Below are 22,937 nucleotides of genomic sequence, written 5' to 3' on the forward strand. Positions count from 1 at the left end.
ATGCTTCAGGGCTGTACTATGTGTGTGTACGTGTGTACAGTGCCTAGCACAATGAGGCCCTGATCCCAGCTGTAGTCTCTACTATAAATAAATAAAATTATAATAGCCAACCAACCCAACATCTAGAATAAGGATGATGCCAAAACTGTCTGGGCTTATTTTTACATTTGTCTTGTAGGCAGTTAATGCTCTGTTATTTTATTGCTATTTAGAAGACCTGGAACCTGAATAGTATTATATGTGAGCAAAGTGCTGAAGTGGGGCAGGTGCTGAGAAATTTTGAGCATCCCTAACATTTTATTTCACTGAGGATGCCCAGCTCACGACTTTTGATATGTTTATTGCAAAAAAGAACTGCAAATTGACTACTGAAAAAAACACAACCTCTGCCCAAGTTCAGCTGGCCAGTGCGGGATTAATCAGTAAACTCAGCAGGAGATCCCTATCGGAGTGTTTTGGGATACCTTAAGGAAAAGGGAAGACATCCATGACAGTAAAAGTTCCAGGATCACCCATGAAAGATGCAATCCAAGAGTGTTCTTAACTAGGCGTGATCCTCGAATTAAAGCTCCTAGCATCGTTCATGTGTGATCCTAGCATTTTTGCTAGTAAGGCTATAGGGGCATTCTGGTTTTGGTTATGGATATAATTTTCCAAATGATCTGAGTGATTTAGGAGCCTAATTCCCATTTTTCAAGAGACTTGAGCATTATGACTTTCAATGAGACCAAGCTCTTAAGTGCTTAAGTCACTTTTGAAAATGGGACTGAGGTTCCTAACTCACTTAGGCCCTTTTGAAAATTGATCCCAAGAATTTGTGTTTGGCTACTTTATTCATTTGTTTTTAATATTCCATCTACCTGGGATAAGTGCACTTTTCTATAATGTGGTATAAATCTGAATACATAATAAATAGTTGACATTTTAATGTGAGATTCAGAAGTGTTCAGCTTTGGCCTACCTCTTCTCCCACTGAAGTCAATGGTACAACTCCCGTTGGCTTGAATGGGAACATAGTTGGGCTAGAGATGAGCACTTTTGAATATTCCGCTGTTACATTTTAGATGTATTAGTATATGTGCCATCCAAAAGAGACATTCATTTATGCACACCCCTTATCCACATTTCTATTGTTATTAGACATAGGAAAGGATGATAGATATCTAAAGTCTTAGAAATTAAAATAACTTTGCCCAGTAGGAAATCGCAAGCCCTTCTACGAGTAACCATTTCCCTCACCCCAAAGTAAAGGTCAATTCTAGGTTTAGGATGGATCAGATTTGTAGCCAGTGGTTTACGGTACTTCTGCAAAATAAACATCATTGATCTTTTTATATCATGAACTTTCACACTAACTTCATCATGTTTATGACTGCAGATTCTACTCAACAGACATTATAAGAACCAGCTGTATCCAGCAATCCCTGGCAAAAATTACAGAATTATTTTGAAAACTGGCCAGAGATGCCTTTTTCTCATTTTTGCAATTGAGTAATAAATTGCTTTATTAACACTGAAACCCAGGTATTTAAAAATAGATTCTCAGGGCTGATCAGATGTCATGTTCTCAGCGTTTTTTTTTTTAACCTTTCACCTTTGATTGTATGTGGAAGCCACAGAGAGGCTATCTAGAGTTAATCCACATTCCTGCATGCCCTGAAGCACTTGCTCTGCTTCATAGTTGCTCTCTGCAGAGCACCATAAGGTGGGTATGTCTGTCTTTGGGGCATGCTGGTGAGTGGATATGGCTGGTGGATACGTGAACAAGCAAGGTCCATAGAGGGCTGCAGCTTCTATTATAGATAAAATTCTGCTGCTGTATACACTGGCTATTGGTTAAGAGGGAAATTCCATTCCCCGATTAGTTGCGCAGGTCCCCCTTGCTTTGTGTGGGGAATGGAATTTGGTTGTTATATACAAAGTTCTCATGGCAAACCTGATATGCTGATTATCAATGTTATGGATTCTGAAGAATGTCTTGTGTTTGTCTTATGTGTTTGACTATTCTGTACTTCACAACATTAAACTAAGACACAATACAAGAAAGTAGTAATATTCAACATGCAGCAAAAAGCATCTTCTATAAATATTGATGATACAATTAATTCCCAACCACTTCTTTTTTTGAACTTGTTAGAAACATATCCAACATATTGCAATTCAACATTGCATGCAAGTGTTACATATTCACCATTGCAATGCTTGGAACTGAGAGAGAACCTTTACTGACCAAGTATTTTTAGACAACATTGAAGGGATAAGTAAAGATATTTTCTCACTTCTAATACTTATCCTGGTAATAGTGTAGATGATTTTCATTTAACAATTCTGGGATGAAAAAAGATCAACAATCATTGATGTGTAGTAGAAAAAAGAAAACACTAATTACCAATGGGATATAACTTAAACCTGATGTTCGTTTTAATGGGACTTTTCCTGCATACAGGGTGCAAGATTGGGCTCCAGAAGGGTGCAGTCATTTTACAACTACTGTATCTTCTCATTGTGAAACAAATCTAATGAAACCTAACTCAGTGACTAACAAACAACTCCAAGGTGTATTTCTGTCCTCTCAATCAGATCCTGTTCCTGCTTCCATGGAAATTGATGGTGAAAACAGCACTAACTTCAAAAAGAACTAGATCAAAACCGTAAGCTTTTCCGATTCAAAGTTATTTTAACCTGTGTAATCTGCTACATTGTAAAGCGTGTGCAAACTTTTTGAATATATTTACTTGATTTCATATGATTTTCCCCCCAAGACCCTTTCCATGATGAATGAGAAACATATTACTCAGGAGTTCCCTCCTCTTTACTTTATTTTTTTTCCCTTGATTTTTTTTTTGTTTGAAGATCCATTACCAGGATTATAAATGGTCTTACAAAGATCTCTCATGTGGTGAAATACTGTTACTAGGGAAAATTCTCATAAGTTGAAGTCATTCAGAAAACAGCTGCAATGATTGCTATGCTGAAATACATCTGCACTGCTACAGTTATCTGTCTTGTAATATCCATGGAAGAAATGCTATTGTACAGCCTTCCCTTCAGTACTTTAGACCTGCTTGGAGCCATAAGATGGCTTTTCTTTATTGTTTAGAAAGCGGTTTTGATGAAATGTGCTGCTCCTATTATATAGGAGTCAAAATAAGACCTAAATCATTAACCAATAAAAGAAAATCATTGGGCCAAGTATCTAAAATTACTACCCAGAGGCATTTATAAATCTCTAAACAGTTAAGTATAATTGTCTTCCTGGTTTTTGGGAAGGAAGCAAAATAACAGTTTTAGTTACAACCGAAGACAAATATTTTGTGTTGAGCTTGGTTTGTCTGGTGGGTAAAACAACAAGTGAAATTCCCAACATGTGAAATTTCAAAAGGAAAATATTGTGAAAGTGAAATGCTGTGTGGGAGCACTTGATAAATATTCCTGGGGGGAGGGGGGAAGAGTGGGGAACAGAGGGAGGAGAAACAAGAGTTACTGAAGTTATTGCAATACATTGCCAATGCAGATCCACACTTGCACCCTGGAGGTTTGGAAGCAGTATGATTATTTGGGGTGCATGCACATTCATCATGCATCAAATTTTTCATGGTCTTTTCTACAAAATATTTATCTATAAATTAAAGACACTGTGAATAAAGGAGGATGGAGAGAGAGTCAGCAGGGATCTTCGAAAGCAGTATATATGAGGAACTTCTTTCTCCATCATGGAAGTACCTCTGCATAGCTCCATTTATGGAGACTAGCAAGCAGCCAACAGGAGGAGTTAGTCAGATAATGATGGCCACTGCTGCCCCAAATCAGGCATAGGATGAGTTTGTGTGCTGAGAGAATAATGCTTTCTAAACGTGTGGATTGAACTCATAGTTTTATTCATTTTAGCAATTGAGACATTTTGAAAGGAAGCCATAGAGGCAGCTGCTCCTCTAGTGGGATATACTTTAAGCCCTCCTGGCCTTGGCATTTGGGCTCATTTATAACAGGTTTGCATTTAGATTTTGGGCCATCTGGAACATTTCTGGGCCATTTGGATTAGCATGTGGATAACCAGAGATCACTTTTCCCTTGGGCTTTTCCTAAAGAGCCAGAAACAGCCATGGTGATTTCTTAAAAGGATATTCAAATAGTAGGGGAGGGCATCTTTGACAGTCATACAATGCAGTGTAGCCTCCTCTGGCATAATGTGAGGCTTAGAGGAAAACTGGCAATGATGTAGACTGGATTAGCTGTAAATCCAATAGCACATTCGGGATTTAGGATCTGGGTGTAGCACAATATTAGCTTTGTGAAATAACCTAGGAGACAAATCTACAAACAGGGCTTGGAGATCACTTACTTGCCTCACTGAGGAAATGGTAATTTAAAATGCTGCACTGGGTACAAGGAAAAGCAAAGGACAATCTTTCAGTTGCTCAGAAGGAGCATGCAATCTGGTAAAGCCAGATTTAGAGCACTCAATGTCACAGGAAGATAAGTAGGAGGATAAGTATGCAGCAGCCCAAAATTGGCTAGAGCCCTAAATATCAAAGTGATGGGCCAATATACAGCAGCAGTCAATTGCACTTTCACAGCTGTTACACAGAGGAGAGGAGGAAGAAGCGAGCGAGGAGATGATGCCCCCGGAACCTCCTCCATTATCTTACCCTCTTCTTCCCCCCATCAGAGTTCAAAAGACCATCTCTGAGATGGACCAAACCCTTTGTGGGAATGATGAATTTCAGTCTGCCTCTGTTTAAGAGGAAGTCCTAGGAAGCTCACAAACATCTTTGGTTTTTGAGGGTAGTCCTGCAATAAAAACCAATATACACAAGTGGGCTACATTGCCCCAGCATCTATAGCAGTGAGAACTGGGCAAAAGAACACTGAAATAAGCACACTAGGAACTCAAACCACAGGGGAAGCCCAATGGCATGTGGTCAGACTCTTTAAGGAGGCAGACAAGGACCAGTCAGGCAAATCAGAGCAGTGCTTCATTTCTAATGAAAGAGGTGCCGGAGCTCAATCAATTAGATGCCATGGTTCAAACAATTTTTTTACATTCATAACTGATGCAGCAAGCCTAGAGGTGCCAGGGCTATGAATTGCCAAGCCTAGAGGTGCTGGGGCTCCGGTCTGTCAAGCCCTGACACAAATTAAGCACTGAATCAGGGGAAGAATGGAATCTTCAATTACCTGAGCAGGCCTTCATGGCCTCTACTGAAACCATCTATTTATAACCCCTCTTTCTCCCCCCAAAAAACAAAGATCTAGCTTGAAGACTTTAAGTGATGGAGAACCACCACATTCTTAGATAAGCTGCTATGGAAAAATGACACTAAATACGTGTGCAAGTATCCATAGGAATCACTTGAACCTTTGCAATGCAAATTGTAGCATACATTAGAATGCCATTTAGCTAAACCAAACAGGTCACATAGAGCTTTATTGGATACATGAGGCTTCAGATAAGATGTATACAGGGGTGAAAGTAAGTTAGAGGACTTACCGGTATGCTGGAATCCTGAGCAGGGGGCATGGCCTCAATCGGAAGAGGCCTTAAATCCCCGGGCCTTTTAAATCTTGATTTAAAGAGCCAGGGCTCCAGCTGTGGTAGTGGCAGCTGGGAGCCCGGGGTCTTTTAAATCACCCCCGAGCTACCAGCTGCAGAGGCGACTGGGAGCCCCAGGGCTCGGGAGCAATTTAAAGGGCCCAGGGCTCCAGCTGCCGCTGCCACAGCGGAGCCACAGGCCCTTTAAAACACTGAGGAGCCCTGGGGACTCCCGGCTGCCACCGCTACCCCGGGGCTCTGGGCTCTGGCAGAGCTTTAAAGGGCCCGGGGCTCCGCTGTGGTAGCAGCTACTGGAGCCCTGAGCCCTTTAAATCCCCACCTGAGCCCTGCTGCCCGAGCCCTGGGGTGACGGTGGTCGGGCTCCATCGGGGATTTAAAGGGCCCAGGGCTTCGGCAGCAGGGCTCCGGTGGCGATTTAAAGGGCCGGGGTGGTAGCGGCGGCTGGAGCTCCGGGTCCCTTTAAATCCCTGTCAGAGCCCCGCCGCCGCTACCCCAGGCCTCGGGTAGCAGGGCTCAGGCCGGGATTTAAAGGGCCCTGGGGGGGTAGCAGCGGCTGGAGCTCTGGGGCCCTTTAAATCCTTGCCGCCGCTACCCCAGGGCTTTAAATTGCCCTCTGGGAAAGCCGGTCCGGGTACGGCGCACCGGCTCTTACCGGTACACCGTACCGGGGCATACCGGCTTACTTTCACTTCTGGATGTATATCAAACATATAATCCCTTTGTAGCTGAAGCCCCATTTATAAAAAGACAGGTCTTATGTGGTCTGCCTTTGGTTTAGTTGAATGCACCTCAGCATTTTAAAGAGCATTGAAGGGTGACTGTAATGTTGGCTTAAATAGTAGCTAGTTCAGGAGCTGTCTCACTGTGGGGGAATCCCTGGCTGGCACAGGGCTATCGTAGCTGGCTCTGCAACACCTGTTTCATAGGCCTCTTTGTGGGGGTGCACCCAGAAATTGAGACCACAGGAGAAACAGGCTCCCAGCACCCCTGTCCCAAGCAACCAGAAGCAGTGATTATAGGAGAAGCCTGGCTTGGCCAAGAGGGTACTTGATTTGAAGGGTACTCAGTCATTGTGTGGGTATGGTGCATATGCAATGCTGTCACACATAGGAGAGGTGAAGGGAATTGAGCATGCTCAGTCACTCTGTGGGGATAGCACATGTGCAGTCTGGCCGTGAGGATGGAATCTTCAGTGAGCGTAGCACATGTAGGAACTGTGAAGGGTTGCAGCATGCTCAGTCAGGATGGAATCTTTGGATATTTTAGCTGCTAAACTCTAAGAAGTCTCTATTGAGCATGTGTAAACTGCCAGTTCTAAAAGGCTTATAACCTGGCCAAATTTGGGCAGATTTTCACAAGATCAGCACACATCCATGCCCTACCAATTTTTATATTCTTGCTTCAAAGCATGAAGGTGCTAGAGCTCAGAGAAAATGTCATCAGCATATGTTTTCCCTCACCTTGTTCTCAGAAGCAGTTAAATAGTTTTCGCTGAAACTTTCCAAAGCAGTTCAGCCTCAGGCAGACACCTGGCACTGGTAATTTCTGCCCAAATGATTAAAGTTTGTCAAATTTATAAGCAGCTCAGAACAGGGTCTTTGTAATGAGAAGAGTTGGGCAACCTTACTTATCGATGGTGCTACAAAAGTTAAGCCCAAATATAAACTCTGGATCCAATATACCCAGAAACTTTGGGAAGTTTGTGCCTGAGTCCAGAACTGAATTTTAGGACCAAGGACCATCACATATATAATATTTAGATTACAGAGTGTGTGTTTACATTTATTTATACATGTTACATGCACAAACAATTATTAAATATCCTCTGCCCCCTTTTTAAGCTGATTTTTTTAGTCCCGCTGTTTAAAGACTTCCTGGTTACATTCAAAGCCTGGGAACATTTAACTGTAAGCTTTGTCAACTAAAGAAAAAATCAGAAGTCCACTCATGAACATTTATTCTAGTGACACCTGCTGTCAGAAAAATGGTAGTGGGTACCTCAGCATTCACACCACACTAAACTTGAGCAGTATTTGCATTCAAATATGTCTTAAATAATGTACTGAAGACATGATAGATACATGCATACCACATTCAGTTCTCTTTCTAGGTCACAAAAGCTCCTTCACCCTAGACAGAACATATTTGCTCCAATAAATCTCCGGGAGGCCAAATACTTAAAAAGAAAAGGTCGTGTGTGAAGGGGGAGAGATAGGGGTCAGAGGTGGTGGGAAAACCTCACATGAACAAACGGGTGGCATTCCTTGCTCATAGAAAAACCTATCAATGAAATTATTGCTACATTGTTTTCTTTTTAGATGGGACAAGCATAAATTATACATCATCTTTGCATGTGAGATTGCATTTACCATTAACCACAGAATTGTACTGATTACATGACAACCCCCCAGATGCTATTTAAAGAGCATTGAAAAAACTAAGAAGTAAATTCCCTGGTCAAAAATTGGGAAGCCTAATCCATATGCAGCTTTCTCTTCCCTCTTCAATACCGTATCAAAGGCCATCTTTATTTGGGTAGGAATTCAAACACCATATATTCAGAACTAGAAAAGCCCAGTTTGGCAATGGTGAGAGACTGTACAGGCTGATGTGAATTGAAATGTTTTCCTGGATAAATGAGTGTGATAAATAATACACAAATGTTTAAGCAAAGCTAGTGACAACTCACTGTAAATAAAGGCACTTTGTTGCCAACAAGGAGCCGCAAAGTGGTTCTGTTATGCTATTTGCTGACCAGCAGAAGCTAGATCACCTGCTTCATATAATTGTCACCATAGTTGTGCCTACTCTACATTAAAACTGCATCTCATAGACAAAATGTCACATTGGATACAATTGCCTGCAAAGTTTATGCCACCTATTGATCTAATTGTGTCTGACAAGCTAGCCATAGTATTCAAGATCTTTCAAGAAAACCTCCTGTGTTGAAAGCAATGTAACCAATTCAGAAGTTGTAGATACGTAAATGGTGCAACCCACTGAGACGGTAACTGTTTTCCAACCCAGTAGTTTGCTTTTAAAATACCCCCTTCCACCCTTCCTAAAAGATTGTTGCCAGTGGAATAAGCCATTGGCCAAATTCTGCAGTCAGCAGACATGGAAATGTCTGCTTCCATGAAAAGGTTGTATAACCCTCCACATGTTTAAAATGCACATTGATCTTTGCCTGAAGAATGTGTCCAGGGGCACTGGGGACTCCCCCAAGCCTTTTATAAAAGGTAGCACAATCCACTCCTCCTCCACCAAATGGTGCCAATGAGGGTTAGACTGTGACCCCACTCAACCATTTTTGACTCGTGGTCATGGCACTGCGGCTGAAATTCTCTTCTGCAAAAGCCAACTTTGTATCCCCTTATTTGGGGCTTTTGCAGTCCCTGTATGCTGCTGGGAGGGAAAATTCCTCTCTGCATTGGCAGAGTTTTTCCATGCAAAGAATACAAGTACTGGGATTGTTGCTAACCTCAGTGCTGGGGCACAAGGGGGAGGCTTTTGCTCTTTAGCCATCCTAAATAGGGCTAGCCAAAACGGAGGGGATCTCTTACAGCAGGGAGGGAGATAGAATTTAAAATAAAAATAAAACAAACCCAAGCATGATTAGAGAAGGATAAGGATATGAGCTTGCTTAGCTTATGTAATAATATACACATAAGCACAATAAGCACACCAACATAGAGCTAAGTTGACATGCATGAAACACAAGTATTTAGATTGAGGGTGCAAACAGAGAGGAGGCCTGATTTTAAAAATGGAGCTTCCACATGTCCAAATAATCTCTATGAGCCACAAATGAAAAAAAACCCAAACATTTAGTGGGATAGGAAAGCAAGCCTTCGCCGACAGCCCCAGATCCTGAAAAGTAATGCTACAATGGCAGCGTCATGCTCAGATGTTGGTAATGACAGATTCATGGACAAGTTTAAAGGGCTGTAGAATGATAAAGGCTGGGTAACAGTGATGTTTGGGGTCCTTGGACCTTTGTAGTCTTCTACTGCCTGCAAGGAATTCTTGGCAGGGCATAGTCCTTTATTCCATGTTACTGGTATGCCACTTTTCTACTGTTTTCACTGGGTGGCATGGATTATTTCTGGAAAGCTGGCACTGTGAGTGGCAGTGAGTTACTGTGATGTTATTAACTGATTGGAAGTTGGTTGTGCTTGCAGTGATGGAAATTTGAGAAAGCTGTGGCTGTTTGATTTCTCCTCTGCAGCTATCCTCAGTTGATTTGCCTTTGGTGAACATTGTTTTTCCTAGTTTATCTCGCCCCTCTTGCCCAGATTCTCCCTCTGGATATCCTTTTCCCGTCTTGGTGTCATGTGACATTATGAGTCTGTGACTGAACCAGACTGATCAGATACTTTGTGTTCCTTTGGATCCTGCCACTCAGGAGCTATGTGATCCAGGGAACATTAAAGGGTAGACTCAATGAAAGCTTATCATAGCTCTAAACTGGCACACACCTTTCAGTCCCAGATTGTGAACCCCCAGTCTCATGCACAAGGCTGGGAAGAAATTTCCCCTGCTTGCTCCTGGTCAGCACATTGTTGGGGAGGGCCATCTGTTATAACCAAAATGTTCCCTTCTGCACCAGCCTACGGAAGGAGACCAGATCACTGGGGCGAAAACTATCTGCTCTATGACCATTAACAAACAAACAAATAAATCAAAACAAACACTGGTCCCCTCCATTACCATTTGCACACCTTCTGGAAGGAACTGCCATACCAGATCACACCCATGGTTTTGCTAGTCCAATATCCCTGCCAGCAGCAGATGTTTCAGATGAAGGTGTAAAAAACCCCACAGCAGGCAGCCCCACTAGGGAGGTCTTATCCTAATGACTAATAATTAGAGATTGGCATAAACTCTGGAGCATGAAATTTTATCTCCCTGCTTGTCACCCATATAAATATCTAATCCCTCTGAATCTTGCTAAATTCTTGGCCTCTGTGATATCCTGTGGCAATGAGATCTACAGTCTAATTACATTTTCACACAAGGTATATTTGCTAGCCCATGTACAAGGAGTTACAAAGGTTTGGATCTGATTCAGAACTCCTCCCTCCACTGCTGCTGATCATATTTGAGGTGAGCAAGTGGTTCTTGTGCCAGCATTCACAATCCCACCATTTGAGATTATGATTCTAAATCTATCCATTTACCAATGCGCTTTAGGTTTTCATTCTGTCATTTGGCCCTTGAGGGGAACTCCTACAGGGCCTAATCCTGCATTCCTTGCTCAGGCTTAACTGCATTAACTTCAGTGACAGTTCAACCCAAGTACGGATTTTGTGCTAAACTGTACAGAGCAGCAAGGAAAGGTCACAAGAGGCCTTCCTTCCAGCCACGCTCTCTATGCACGAACGAGTCTTAATCTCAGTTCTCGTGTACCTCGAGGGTAAGTACTGCACAAGGTTGATGCTTACAGGAGGGAAGGAGAGCATGGGCCGTAGCACCACCCTTCTGCCCCAGCCAGTACAGTCGGGCTAGTTCTGGAGGGATAACACACTGCATCGTTTTAAAAGGCTTACCGGAGGCCACTCTTGCCTGCACTTCTGCAGGGACTAAAGATGGCTGGATCTACACTGATGGTATTAGATAGGGTGTCTTAGGGCTGCTTACAAGCATAGTTGGTGTAAAATGACCTGGGGGTACTTATGAATCAGGCCTGTAGACTTCAGTGAAGACTGTAGGATTTGTTCCATGCCTTTATAGGAGCTGTGCTTGCCAATCCAAGGGCAGAAATCAGTTCTGAGTTAATTCTGGGGGGCTTTTTGAGCAAGAAAGCACAGAAAATGTAAAGAAACCTCTGTTTAAATGATCTTTCTTTTCCTTTTCTTTTTTGTTGCGTGGCATTTGGCTATTTTTTGGCTGCCGTCTGGCGTACACAGCGAAAAACCTGTGGGCCAGCATTTACCGTCATGCCACTTTGCATCCAGCGTGAAGATAAGCCATCTCTGGCTATGTCATGTGTAAAAATGCAACTTTATTTGGTGTAACTAGAACACACAGAATCATGTGGATTTAGCAATCAACGATTAAAGGGGAAAAAAAGGAAAGAGCAACACATTTAAAAATTAAAATCTTGGTTCATTCATTCCCCACTGCTCCAGATTTCCTTTGTGATACAGCAGGGAAACTATGTGACTGTCCCTTTAAAAGCCATCATACCAATCAGCAGGTTTAACTGTCAAGCAAGCTGATGTAAGGTTCTTTGAATTACTGAGTGAGGGATATTCTTCCTGCCAGGTCCTGTCCCCTGTAGGCATGGCAGAGAAGTATTATAGGGCAGTCCTTACCTTGGGAATTAGCCTGCAAGACCCCAATGCTGTCATCAAACTGCATAGATTTGATGTTGAGTGACGCCAAGATGCATTCCTTGTCCTGCAGCGAAGCATCATCAATATTATTCTGATTGGCTGACAGGATAACGCACATGTCGCAGAGGTTGATGTTGACAGCCCTTAAATCAGCCCGACTTAATGGCGTACCCTTCGGCATCGTGAAAAAAAAAAAGAGGGTGGAGGAGAGAGAGGGGGGAAAAAGAAAAACAAATTAAAGATTGAGAAGGAGCTTTGGGAAATTATTTAACAAGTATCTTTTTTATGCTCTGACATTAAGCTGGTCTAACTATGTGCCAGGGAATAGGAGATGTGTGCTAATCTAAAGGGTAGTTGGTGCTGATGGCAGCATTTTAGGTTCAGTCTCAATACTCAGTCAAGCTATTACTAACAAACAAGAAATAGGAATAATGCCAGCATTCTGCATCTCATCTGTGACTTGAAATTGTCTTGATTTAAGTCACTGTCATGTGGCAACCTCTGGCTTTCTGAACATAACAAGGGGTGTGTTCTAAATGTCTGTTTATCTAATACCAGGTCATACAGGTCTTGGGCAAAAAAATAACAATTTAAACAGGAAAGCCTTGTGTGTCCTACACATTCTAACTGCAATCAAGATGAAGCTATTTTTCTAAAATGCTTACTACCTGGAGCAATACACAAGAAAGGTTAATCCTTTCCAGTATATGTTTTTGGTGCCTCTACCAACAAAACACACTGATATTTAAACTTATGTGATTAAACCCTTTGAAACAGAAACAGGATGTTAAGTAAATGGGCACAATTCATATAATATTTCCTGGAGCTACAATTACCTTCAGAGAATGCAGTATTTAAAATGAAATGTTGTGGTAGTTAGTGGGTTTTTTTTTTTTTTCATAACTAAGGCAACCAAGATACAACACTTAACCTGCTACATATTATACACAAGACAATATTTACTCTGAAACTTAAGATATGGACTATTTAAGGCAAAATATATTATGTTTAGGTACCAGGGGCAGTACTCAGAACCCTGTGCAATAAATAGTGGGTTTATATGTGTGCCGGAGACAGCTCAGTCAGTCAGCTTCCACAGACCCGTACTCACAGACCCTAATGCTGATGGAGACACTAAATATTCCCTTTGTCTGAGTTGTGTCCCTGGGTATCCAGAGCCCAGCCCCAACTTCCTTAAACACTGAGTGACAAGACCCCAACCCCTCACCTCATGTTCATTCACGGCGAACAATCAGGAAGAATGATAGCTGCTGAGAATGAAGCATTTTCAAAAAGAAGATTTTGAATGGAACAAAGGGCAGTTAGGAGCCCCAACTCCATTCAAAATCAATAGGACTTAGGAACCCAACTCCTGTTTGTGCCCTTGAAAATCTCCTCCCAAATCCCTCACCAACATCCCCCAAAGGGAGGTGGTTCTCCAAGGCAGGCTGATCAGCAGCAACCTGCTGCAGATTATAGCTACAGCGTCTTCTAAGAGAACCAAGATGACTGAATTTTAAGCCTGGTGGAAAGCATGGTGCCCTAGTTTGCAGAGCCCAAGGCACAGCCCAGTGCACAACTCCAGGTAGCTTGTAAAGTAAAACCAATTCAATATTTGTGTCTATACTAGTTTCAGGCACAAAGCCAACTATTTGAGCTTTCACACAAGAACATGGGCCTAATGCTGCAGCCCTTTATTCATACCACATACTTCCCCTCCCGCACATACATTGAAAGAACATTATTTAGGTTGCAAAGTCAGGCACTCAAAAGTTAGGAAATGCCAGATTTAAAGTTTTCCTGCAACGTTAATTCTGCCCAAGGTGTGTCCATCCTTCATACTAAATGAGGCAGTGGACCCATAGAAAAAAAGTAGTGTGTAATCACGTAATTGAAAACTGAATCATAAAGCATATGTGCAAGGGAGTCAAATTTGAGCCTTTTGATCTAAGGACCAAAACCTTACAATATCTCCTTATTTTATTAACAAAAATAACATTTCACATTGGATAGGTCTGTAGCAACAGCTGGATTCTGCTCTCTCACACATCATCAAGAATATTATCATCTAAGTTCTGATTGCTGAATCTTTATTACTGGTAAGAGGCTTGACTTTCAGATGTCAGGCTGAATTTGCAGGGCTGGCAAAAAAATCTTTCACGGGAAAAATTTGATCTTGAAGCCATTTGTGAGGCACTAAATACAGAACTATGCCATGTCACTGTACAGCAATTGCAGAACAGAAACAAAGATTAACAACAAATCTTAGCTTTGGAGTAACCACGAACTGCAGCATATATTGGACAAAGCTGCCCTTCCATTCAATAAATGCTGTCATCCCTGCACACATTAGGCTAAATTTATCACTGGTCTCTCTGAGCTTCTGGGCTTTGCATTTTTGTTAGTTAAAAAAAAATGCTAAGAAATGCTAAACTTCTATTCTACTTTTCTATTCTGGTAAGTAAGGATTAAAGAATTCCAAAAGCTGAAACAATAGAACAGCCAAGCTTGCTTTACTGAACTTTTGTAAAGCACAGAGCATCACTTCTGCTATCTGACCAAGGGCCTGAGCCTCCACTACTTGTACTTTGTGAAGTAAATTACACCCATGGGTATAAAGCCATACCAAACTGGAATCAATCATTCACTTACACTGGAGGTAGCATTCTGCACTCACTGCACAAGTGTGAATGATGATATGAGAGAGTGGAGAATCAGACCCTTTGAATTTTGGACTCAGAGGATGAAATCTTGACACCACTGAAGTCAATGGCTGTTTTGCTATTATTATTATTAAAGGGACCAGGATTTCACCCACTGTGTTTAGTAAATGCTTACAACCAAACTGTGAACCCTTTTAAAAGGAAGGGCTCTTAATGAAAATGCTATGATCATTCTCTTATATACAAGAGAGCTAGCAGGCCAGCATGTATCAAGCTTTTACAGTTATAGATAGACATACAAATAATAAAAATTGTTTTCAAAGGTTTTTCAGGCATAAATAATGTCATAAGTAAGTACTGTCATTCTGTCAGAAAAATCACAACATCAGAACAGGCTACACGCAGGGCACTAGAGTGAATGTTCAATAGATAACGCAGCTAATACATTTGATAGCAGCTGAAATTAATCCTTGACAAGGGACTGAACACTGCTGCAAATTTCTTCTAATAAGGTCTCTCAGGGCTCAGTTTTCATAGATATAGTAAAGGGGAAGGGCTAAGTCCTGAGGCCTATAAACAGACAAAAGTAAAAGCCTATGATTAAAGTCAATATGAATCTGTCCAGTTGGTGACTTTCAGTAAAAAAAAAAAAAAAAAGTATGAATATTTTGGCTTTGGACTTACAGGCAAGATTGAAACCTTGGGGAAGTTATGCAGCGTCTCCCATTCCCTTTTCAGATATTCAAGTGAACCCACAAACACAATGTGCTTGAGTTCATGGTAGTGAAAGTTGCTGGCTCGTAATGGCATCACTAGATTTCTTACTCCAATCAATGCAGACTTAGCATCCCCAAATATGCAAACGACCACATGACCACTTAAAACTGTCATCGCTGCTTCACTCCGGGTCTGGAAGAAAAACAATAAGGGAAGGGGGAGATAAAGCAAAAAGAAGCATAAATCATAAACTGAATTCGAAAGCAAAAAAAAAAAGTACTTTCATTCATGTACAGTGAAGCAGGATGACATTAGTAATTCAATATTATATTTATTATTTATTTAGCGTGGAGTGTGGTCAGTGCTGTATAGACAGAGGGAGACATGGTCCTTGCCACCAGAAGCTTGCAGTTCAGAGGCAGAGGTCTGGTCTACACTTGAAAATTAGGTTGGTTTAACTACATCGGTCAAAGATGTACTATGCCAATGTAAACTATGCCACAGCCCTGAGCGGCATAGTTAAGCTTACCTAAGTCCCCATGTAAAAAGCACTAGGTCAATGGAAGAATTCTTCCATCAACCTAGCTACTGCCGCTCACAGAAGTGGATTACCTACGCCAACGAGAGAACCTCTCCAATTGGCATAGACAGTGCTTACACTACAGCTATGCTGCTGTAGCATTTTAAGGGTAGACAAGCCCAGACAGTATAATGCAGACATATATGACCAAATTCTGGGCAAATACGTTGGAATAAACCTGTAACACTCTACTACTTGGAGTCACTCAGGATTTACTCTGGATTTAACTGAGGGCTGAATTTCCCCCATCATGCATTTGATGATGGATTTATTTCAAAGAGTTCAGGGCACTACACTGTATGGTGAACTAGTGATTAAAAACTAAGAGAAAAGGCAGACGGGGGAGGGGGAGATGAGGGAGGTTCTAACCTAATGAGAAGCATGGAAGAATGTATCTTTCTGCCACTCTCATTTTGGTGCAAAGGGACTTGTTCGGGATACAGATGGCTTAACTTTGGTATTCAAATCTGCACTGCTTTAGCACAGCAAAGCTTTATGTTCCAGTACGAGGAGTAAAAAGAATAGTTGTGAATTGTAAAATACAACTAGTTAAGAAGCAAAAAGTGGTCTACCTGAAAAAGAATAAAGTGACGATGCTCGGGATAATGTGTCCCCAACTGTAGAATGAGGGTATAAATGGAGGGAGTGTGGGAAACAAACCACAACTCAAACACAAAAAGAAAAGGAGTACTTGTGGCACTTTAGAGACTAACCAATTTATTTGAGCATAAGCTTTCGTGAGCTACAGCTCACTTCATCGGCTGCATACTGTGGAAACTGCAGAAGACAGGTTTTCTCACCCTCCGCACCCCCCCCACACAAACTCACTCTCCTGCTGGTAATAGCCCATCCAAAGTGACCACTCTCCTTACAATGTGCATGATAATCAAGGTAGGCCATTTCCAGCACAAATCCAGGTTTTCTCACCCCCCCATTTTTTCCCGAAAACCACACACACCAACTCACTCTCCTGCTGGTAATAGTTCATCCAAAGTGACCACTCTCCCTACAATGTGCATGATTTTCATACACATTGTAAGGAGAGTGGTCACTTTGGATAAGCTATTACCAGCAGGAGAGTGAGTTTGTGTGTGTGGTTTTTGGAAAAAAGGTGGGGGGGTGAGAAAACCTGGATTTGTGCTGGAAATGGCCCACCTTGATTATCATACACATTGTAAAGAGAGTGGTCACTTTGGATGGGCTATTACCAGCAGGAGAGTGAGTTGGGGTGGGGGGGAAGAGAAAACCTGGATTTGTGCTGGAAATGGCCCAACTTGATTATCATATACATTGTAAGGAGAGTGATCACTTTAGATAAGCTATTACCAGCAGGAGAGTAGGGTGGGAGGAGGTATTGTTTCATGGTCTCTGTGTATATAATGTCTTCTGCAGTTTCCACAGTATGCATCCGATGAAGTGAGCTGTAGCTCACGAAAGCTTATGCTCAAATAAATTGGTTAGTCTCTAAGGTGCCACAAGTACTCCTTTTCTTTTTGTGAATACAGACTAACACGGCTGTTACTCTGGAACTCAAACACAATAAGGTCTGGAGGCTAAAGGTCTGAGTCTCCTCTCTCATTGGTTATACTTACATCACTCTGACTCCACTGACTTTAATGTAGTAACTCCTGACGGACACTGGTGTGAGAGCAGGATCAGATGCCCCTAGATGTGGGGAAACACTTCCAACAACTCTGGCTACAAAAGCATATAGAAAAGGATTCTATATGTCCACACCCAGAGTTTTCGGTTTGCTTCCAAAGCTTATAGCTGGCATAAGTAAAATATTCTCTGGTCCGGAGTGTTTTTCTTGGACTGCCAGGACTGGTTCTAAAGCTTCTGTAGCAAAATGAGAATGTCAGAACCCAGAATGCTTTTCCAGCTCACTGCCATTTCATAGCAGTGTTGGTGGGTCTGAGCTAATGGAATTTTCAGCCTTTTACACATCCTTTTACCCAGCAATGTAAGGAGCCTTCGTGTAAATGAGACTCAGGCCACAAATGTTTTGAGCTGTTCTTGTAGATTTATAGATTTTTTGTGTGTGTGTAAATGTTTTAAGACTGTAGTCCAGGATCTGAGACTGTGACTGAGCCGTGCTTGGTGCAGCTCAGGGGAGGACTCAAAGACCTCGCCTATGTCCTTGGACAAGCTGCCACCAGCACCATCCGTAGTGTAAATTGGAGAAACCTCTGTGCTGTTTTAGTTTACCAAAACTGGATACCAGATTTACCTAAATTACCGGATACCAAAAGCCCCAGAGGGTTCTTCTGGAAGTGAGAAATAGTCATGATGCAAGAACTTGACTAATGGTGACTTTTCGTTGACAAGAGCAGCTGAGGGGATGAAAGGAAGAATCCAAAGAAGTACATCTAAATGGTGTTCAGAATTATCTGCTTATCTCAATGACAGTGGTTAAATTTGTGCTGTAATCCCAGTCAGTTTTGAAGGCAGCTCACACACTGAGATGAACATTAAGTAAAGTCATTAGTTGATGATGACTTTTACATCTGGATCCAGTCTTGGTGCTGTTGCATTCCACTAATGGAAATCATCCTATGTGCATCAAAATTATGATGCCAGTGAGGTGGATATTCAACAAAACTTAGCTACGGGTTTTGAAGAATCGATGAATAAAACAGAGAACAGGGTGAAGAATCGATGAATAAAAACATTTAATGGAGTATTGGCCAGTCAATGGTTATTAGCCAAGATGGTCAGGGATGCAACCCCATGCTCTGGGTGTCCTTAAACCTCTGACTGTCAGAAGCTGGGACTGGACAACAGGGGATGGATCACTCAAACTGTTCTGGTGTGTTCTGTTTTTTCCCTCTGAAGCCTCCGATACTGTCCACTGTCGGAAGATAGGATGGACTAGATAGACCATGAATCTGACTCAGTATGGTTGTTCTTATGTTCAAAGTAGCACATTTATTGAAGCCAGCACATAGTAATTTTTTATTTTTGTTAACCTACAGAGTAAAGGTTTTCACTAAGCTGTGGCTCTCTGCTGTTTATTCTTTTCACAGACTACATGGAATGCAAATGTCGAATATGCTGCAGAGGAACTCCCTATGGAGCAGTTTTGGCCAAAAGGTTTCTCGTCAGTTTAAAAAAAACCCATTTTCTGCTTTCAGTTACACTGCTGCAACTCCATTAATTTTCATGTAACTGAGAGCAGAATGAAGCTTTCACATTAAAAATATTGAAGGATTCGATCCTGCAAGATGCTGAGCACCTTGGCTTTGATACTGCAAAACATTTAAGCATGCACTTAACTTGAAGAACATGAGTAGTCCCATGCATGTGCTTAAGTGCTTTGCCGAATCAGGCCCTTACAAGACTGAACCCAAACCATGGTTCTTGTCTGAAAGGTAAGTATGTAAAAATGGCACCTTTCCACTTGACAAACCTAATCCCTATGTAGATTCAAAGTCCTGTCTGCTTTCTTGAGGGACACACTGCCTTATACTGCTGTCAGCCCTGCATAGCCAACACAGCTCTGGGGCAGAGAAGTGAGTTCTTTTCTGGTTCAGGCATCATCTGCACAATTGTTTAAACAACTTCCAATTATAGGACACTCAAAACAACCCCATCTTCTTCAGATTATGCCCTCACTTGCACTCATGCAGTAAGATTGCACTGATGTGCGTATAGACATAATTTGTGGCAGGTGTAAGTGAGGGCAGCCTTTTGCTCGCAGGATCTTTACCACTGGTGATGATGCAAGGAACAAGAAATAACTCAGCCAAACTTGTAGATCCTAGGTTGAGTTTACCAAGCAGACAGTTAAGAGGAAAAAACCCCACATCTATTTACTTGCAAGCGGAGAAAAATTGATATGGCGTCGAGAAGAGATAATAAATGAGGAAACCCCACAATGCCATTTTATAGAAACACTTTTCACAGTAGAAGAACATGTTAAGGTCATTCCTGACTGACCTGTTAAAAAATATTTAAAATATTACAGCTGATCTCTGTCTCCCTCTGTTATAAAGCAATGTATAGTGATCCCTCTCTGTTATGAAGTAATGGACAGTAAGGTTGCCTCCTCATGGCCTACTGAACACCCTGGAATGAATATTAATTTTAAATGTTCAGACCAAACTCTGGCTAACAATTTAGTCACTGGAATTGACTAGTTTATTGATTGTTTAAATGCCAAGATTGCAGTTCCAAACAATGTCACGGTTATTATAGCCCCGGAGGAGCACGGGAAACAACCTTTTACGCCCCGATCGTTAGAATAAACCAGGGCTGTCACCATTATTGGTTACACCATGCAATAGCATAGGGAAAACGAAGACAGAGATCTCAAGAAAAGCTTTATAAACTGCGACAAAGTGAAGATCCACCAGGGAGCTCATTTCATAGATCATCAGTTTTGTGTTTGAGATCTGGAGTGAGTTACTTGTTACTCTTAGGTATGAGTACATGAACACAGACAGCACAAACTTTCACTGAATGTAACAGATTGTGATAGGCCTTCTAATTATTTTTAATTACTTGAGTCAGTTTGATGGCCCTCCCACTTTAACAAATGAAATGAATACACACTAGACCCAAATCACTACGGTAGAGGCATAGAATAGCAGTACCATTTACTCAAGCTTGTTTGAGTGCTTTAACATGTTGAGAACCAAGCAATAAATTTAAATAGGGCAAAATTCTCATTGACTAATAAGGAATAACGCATTAGCACCTTGTTTCAAAGAGATGAATGGTACATGGTGAATGTTCACCATAGCTCTGATCCTACAAAGATCTGAAGTACATGTATAATTTTAAGCTTCTGAGTAGTCCCATTAACCCATATGAAAATGTAGTCTCAGGATTTGGGGCCAATTTTCAGTGAAGTGTTATAGGCTTGTATACCCACCAGCGTTTGCCAGAATGTTGGCTCAAAATCCATCCATATTGCATTTCTGATTTCAGTACAATGGTTTTTAAAACGATATAGATAACTATGGTAACCCATTAAACATCTGACATTCCTATTGTCTAAATGGGCTCTCTTTGGATAGAACTTTGTTGGACATTCTTTTAAAGCACCCACCAAAATGACCTTTTCAATGTCCTTTCCTGGACACCAATGAAACATCCCCGTGGAGTCATATTTTTTCACACTGGCATCCATGTTGTCAATCTGCTCATTGCCGGGAATTAACAAGGGGTCATGCCTGGGGGAAAAAAAAAACAAGTCACAGATAATGTAAATGGAAAACGTTATGAATTATGGATGGGAAAATATCCCAAGAGCTATATCCAAACAGGGATAAAAGTCAAAAATGAAATTTATTTACATTTAAACAGATGTTTTCAACACACCTGCCTTAGGGAAAAAAAGCTAATAATATAAGAAAAAAAGTTTTTAAATGTTGGGTTGGGACCTGGAAGATTTTCAGTAAGCTTTTCAGTTGATTTTAAAAAGGTCTGTCACATTCATGTCCATAAATATTCTTTCTTCCCATTCCCATCCCTCCAAAAAATAATATCAAAAGAGTTGCTATTAGCATCTGCAATGAAATAGAAGGGATCGGAATAGAGCCCCATGCTGACTGACTGGCAGAAGTATGGAAAGCCAATTACTTGCTTTTACCACATACAACTTCTGACGTGATGCTCTTCACAGTAAAAGCTTTAACAGGCTGCACTTTAAATATTTTAGCAATTTGCCCAATCATATTTTGCTTTCCCAAACTGAAGCCCTTTAAAGATTCAGCAGTATGTCATTTTAGAGTAGACTGACTAACAAATGCCCACATCTGGAATACATGATTTTAATACTAAACAACAGTGTCCATTTTCTGTGACAACTGTATCTGTGGTAACCTTCTAAGTGTTTCTGCAGCAGGATTTTAAAACCCAGGGCTTCTCAAAGGAGACACAAATAAGAGACATTTTAATTAACTGCCCTCCGACAAATATAATTGTGTATGCACTTGCATACTCAAATATACACAAACACACACTTCATTAATTTATTAGCTGAAAAACAATTATTGAGGGACGAGGGTAAGTGAGCTAGCAAAGACACAACAAGATGCTAAATAAAAGAAGTCTTAGTCATAGCATGATATGGCATCATTAGAATCAGAATAGCCACTACAAGATGCAGGGGGAACTGAACATAAAACCAAACAGGGGACAGAGTTTTGTCTGACAAAGCCCCCACGTTCCACACAATTTTGCACAGAACTTTCTGTCATGAAGCTCCAGGAATGAGTTTTCATTTCACAGAGGAATAAATTTGTAATGTGAAAAAAGACACCTACTCAAAGGCATGATATTCAAATGTAGTTGTCCAAGCTGTGCCCTTCGGGAAAAAAAAAGGTGGGGCTTGCATATTTGTTGTACACACAAAGCCTGCACTGACATGCCAAGGAAATGAGCTAAATGTGCTCAGAAATATTGTTCCATGCACATGACTGCGTGTTTTGTGCAGGACACGGATACACACACATTATTATTATTTGGCAGCTTCTACATAGGAGACCATATTTGAAAATTTAACCCAGTTTTTAATTTCTTTGAACCAACAGAATACAGTAAGGCTCTGCCTCTAGAATAGTCTATACTGGCAAAATTCTGCCTCTGCATATGCACAGGTTAACTCTCCCTGAATTGCACAATCAGCATAATGTGATACTATGCTAAACATGCTCACAAATAGGTGCCTGAAGATGGCTTCTATAAAACTTGCCCACTTTGGCAGCTATCCGTCCAACATAACAGGGATAACACATAATGCTTACAGTGCCTGATCATGCTCCCTCTGAAGTCCATTGCAATATTCCTATTCACTTCACAGGCACAAACCCACAGAGTGTGTGAGCGGGACTGAAGAATCTATTCATTTGGTTACCCCATTTAAAACAAAGTACTTCCATGCTCTCTCCCAAGGAGGGAAGTAGTTTAACATGTGACAAATACACGTGTAGTTAGTGAACCTCTCCTGAAAAAATTATTAATCACGTGTATGGTTTTGTACTCAGCACCGTAATATCTGAGGAGTGCTTTCCATGTTAATCAAATTGGCAGCAGGGATGTCCCTACTGATCTTTATGGATACTGGCTCTGCTCCCTTT

The 22,937-nt window shown here is 41.4% G+C and overlaps 1 protein-coding gene across 26 annotated transcripts in view; it reads right to left on the minus strand.

Annotated features, from left to right (window-relative positions):
• Positions 1-22,937, minus strand: part of KCNMA1 (potassium calcium-activated channel subfamily M alpha 1) — an 855,266-nt gene that overhangs the window by 59,503 nt on the left and 772,826 nt on the right. For all 26 annotated transcript variants that reach the window (XM_073353218.1, XM_073353215.1, XM_073353216.1 and 23 more), the window contains 3 exons: positions 20,906-21,029; positions 15,240-15,464; positions 11,872-12,064 (listed from right to left, as the gene is read on the minus strand). In XM_073353218.1, the coding sequence (XP_073209319.1) occupies positions 11,872-12,064; positions 15,240-15,464; positions 20,906-21,029 (542 nt within the window). The remainder of the gene's footprint in view (positions 1-11,871; positions 12,065-15,239; positions 15,465-20,905; positions 21,030-22,937) is intronic.

This window comes from Lepidochelys kempii, chromosome 7, assembly GCF_965140265.1.
Source record: "Lepidochelys kempii isolate rLepKem1 chromosome 7, rLepKem1.hap2, whole genome shotgun sequence".
Classification (NCBI taxonomy): domain Eukaryota; kingdom Metazoa; phylum Chordata; order Testudines; family Cheloniidae; genus Lepidochelys; species Lepidochelys kempii.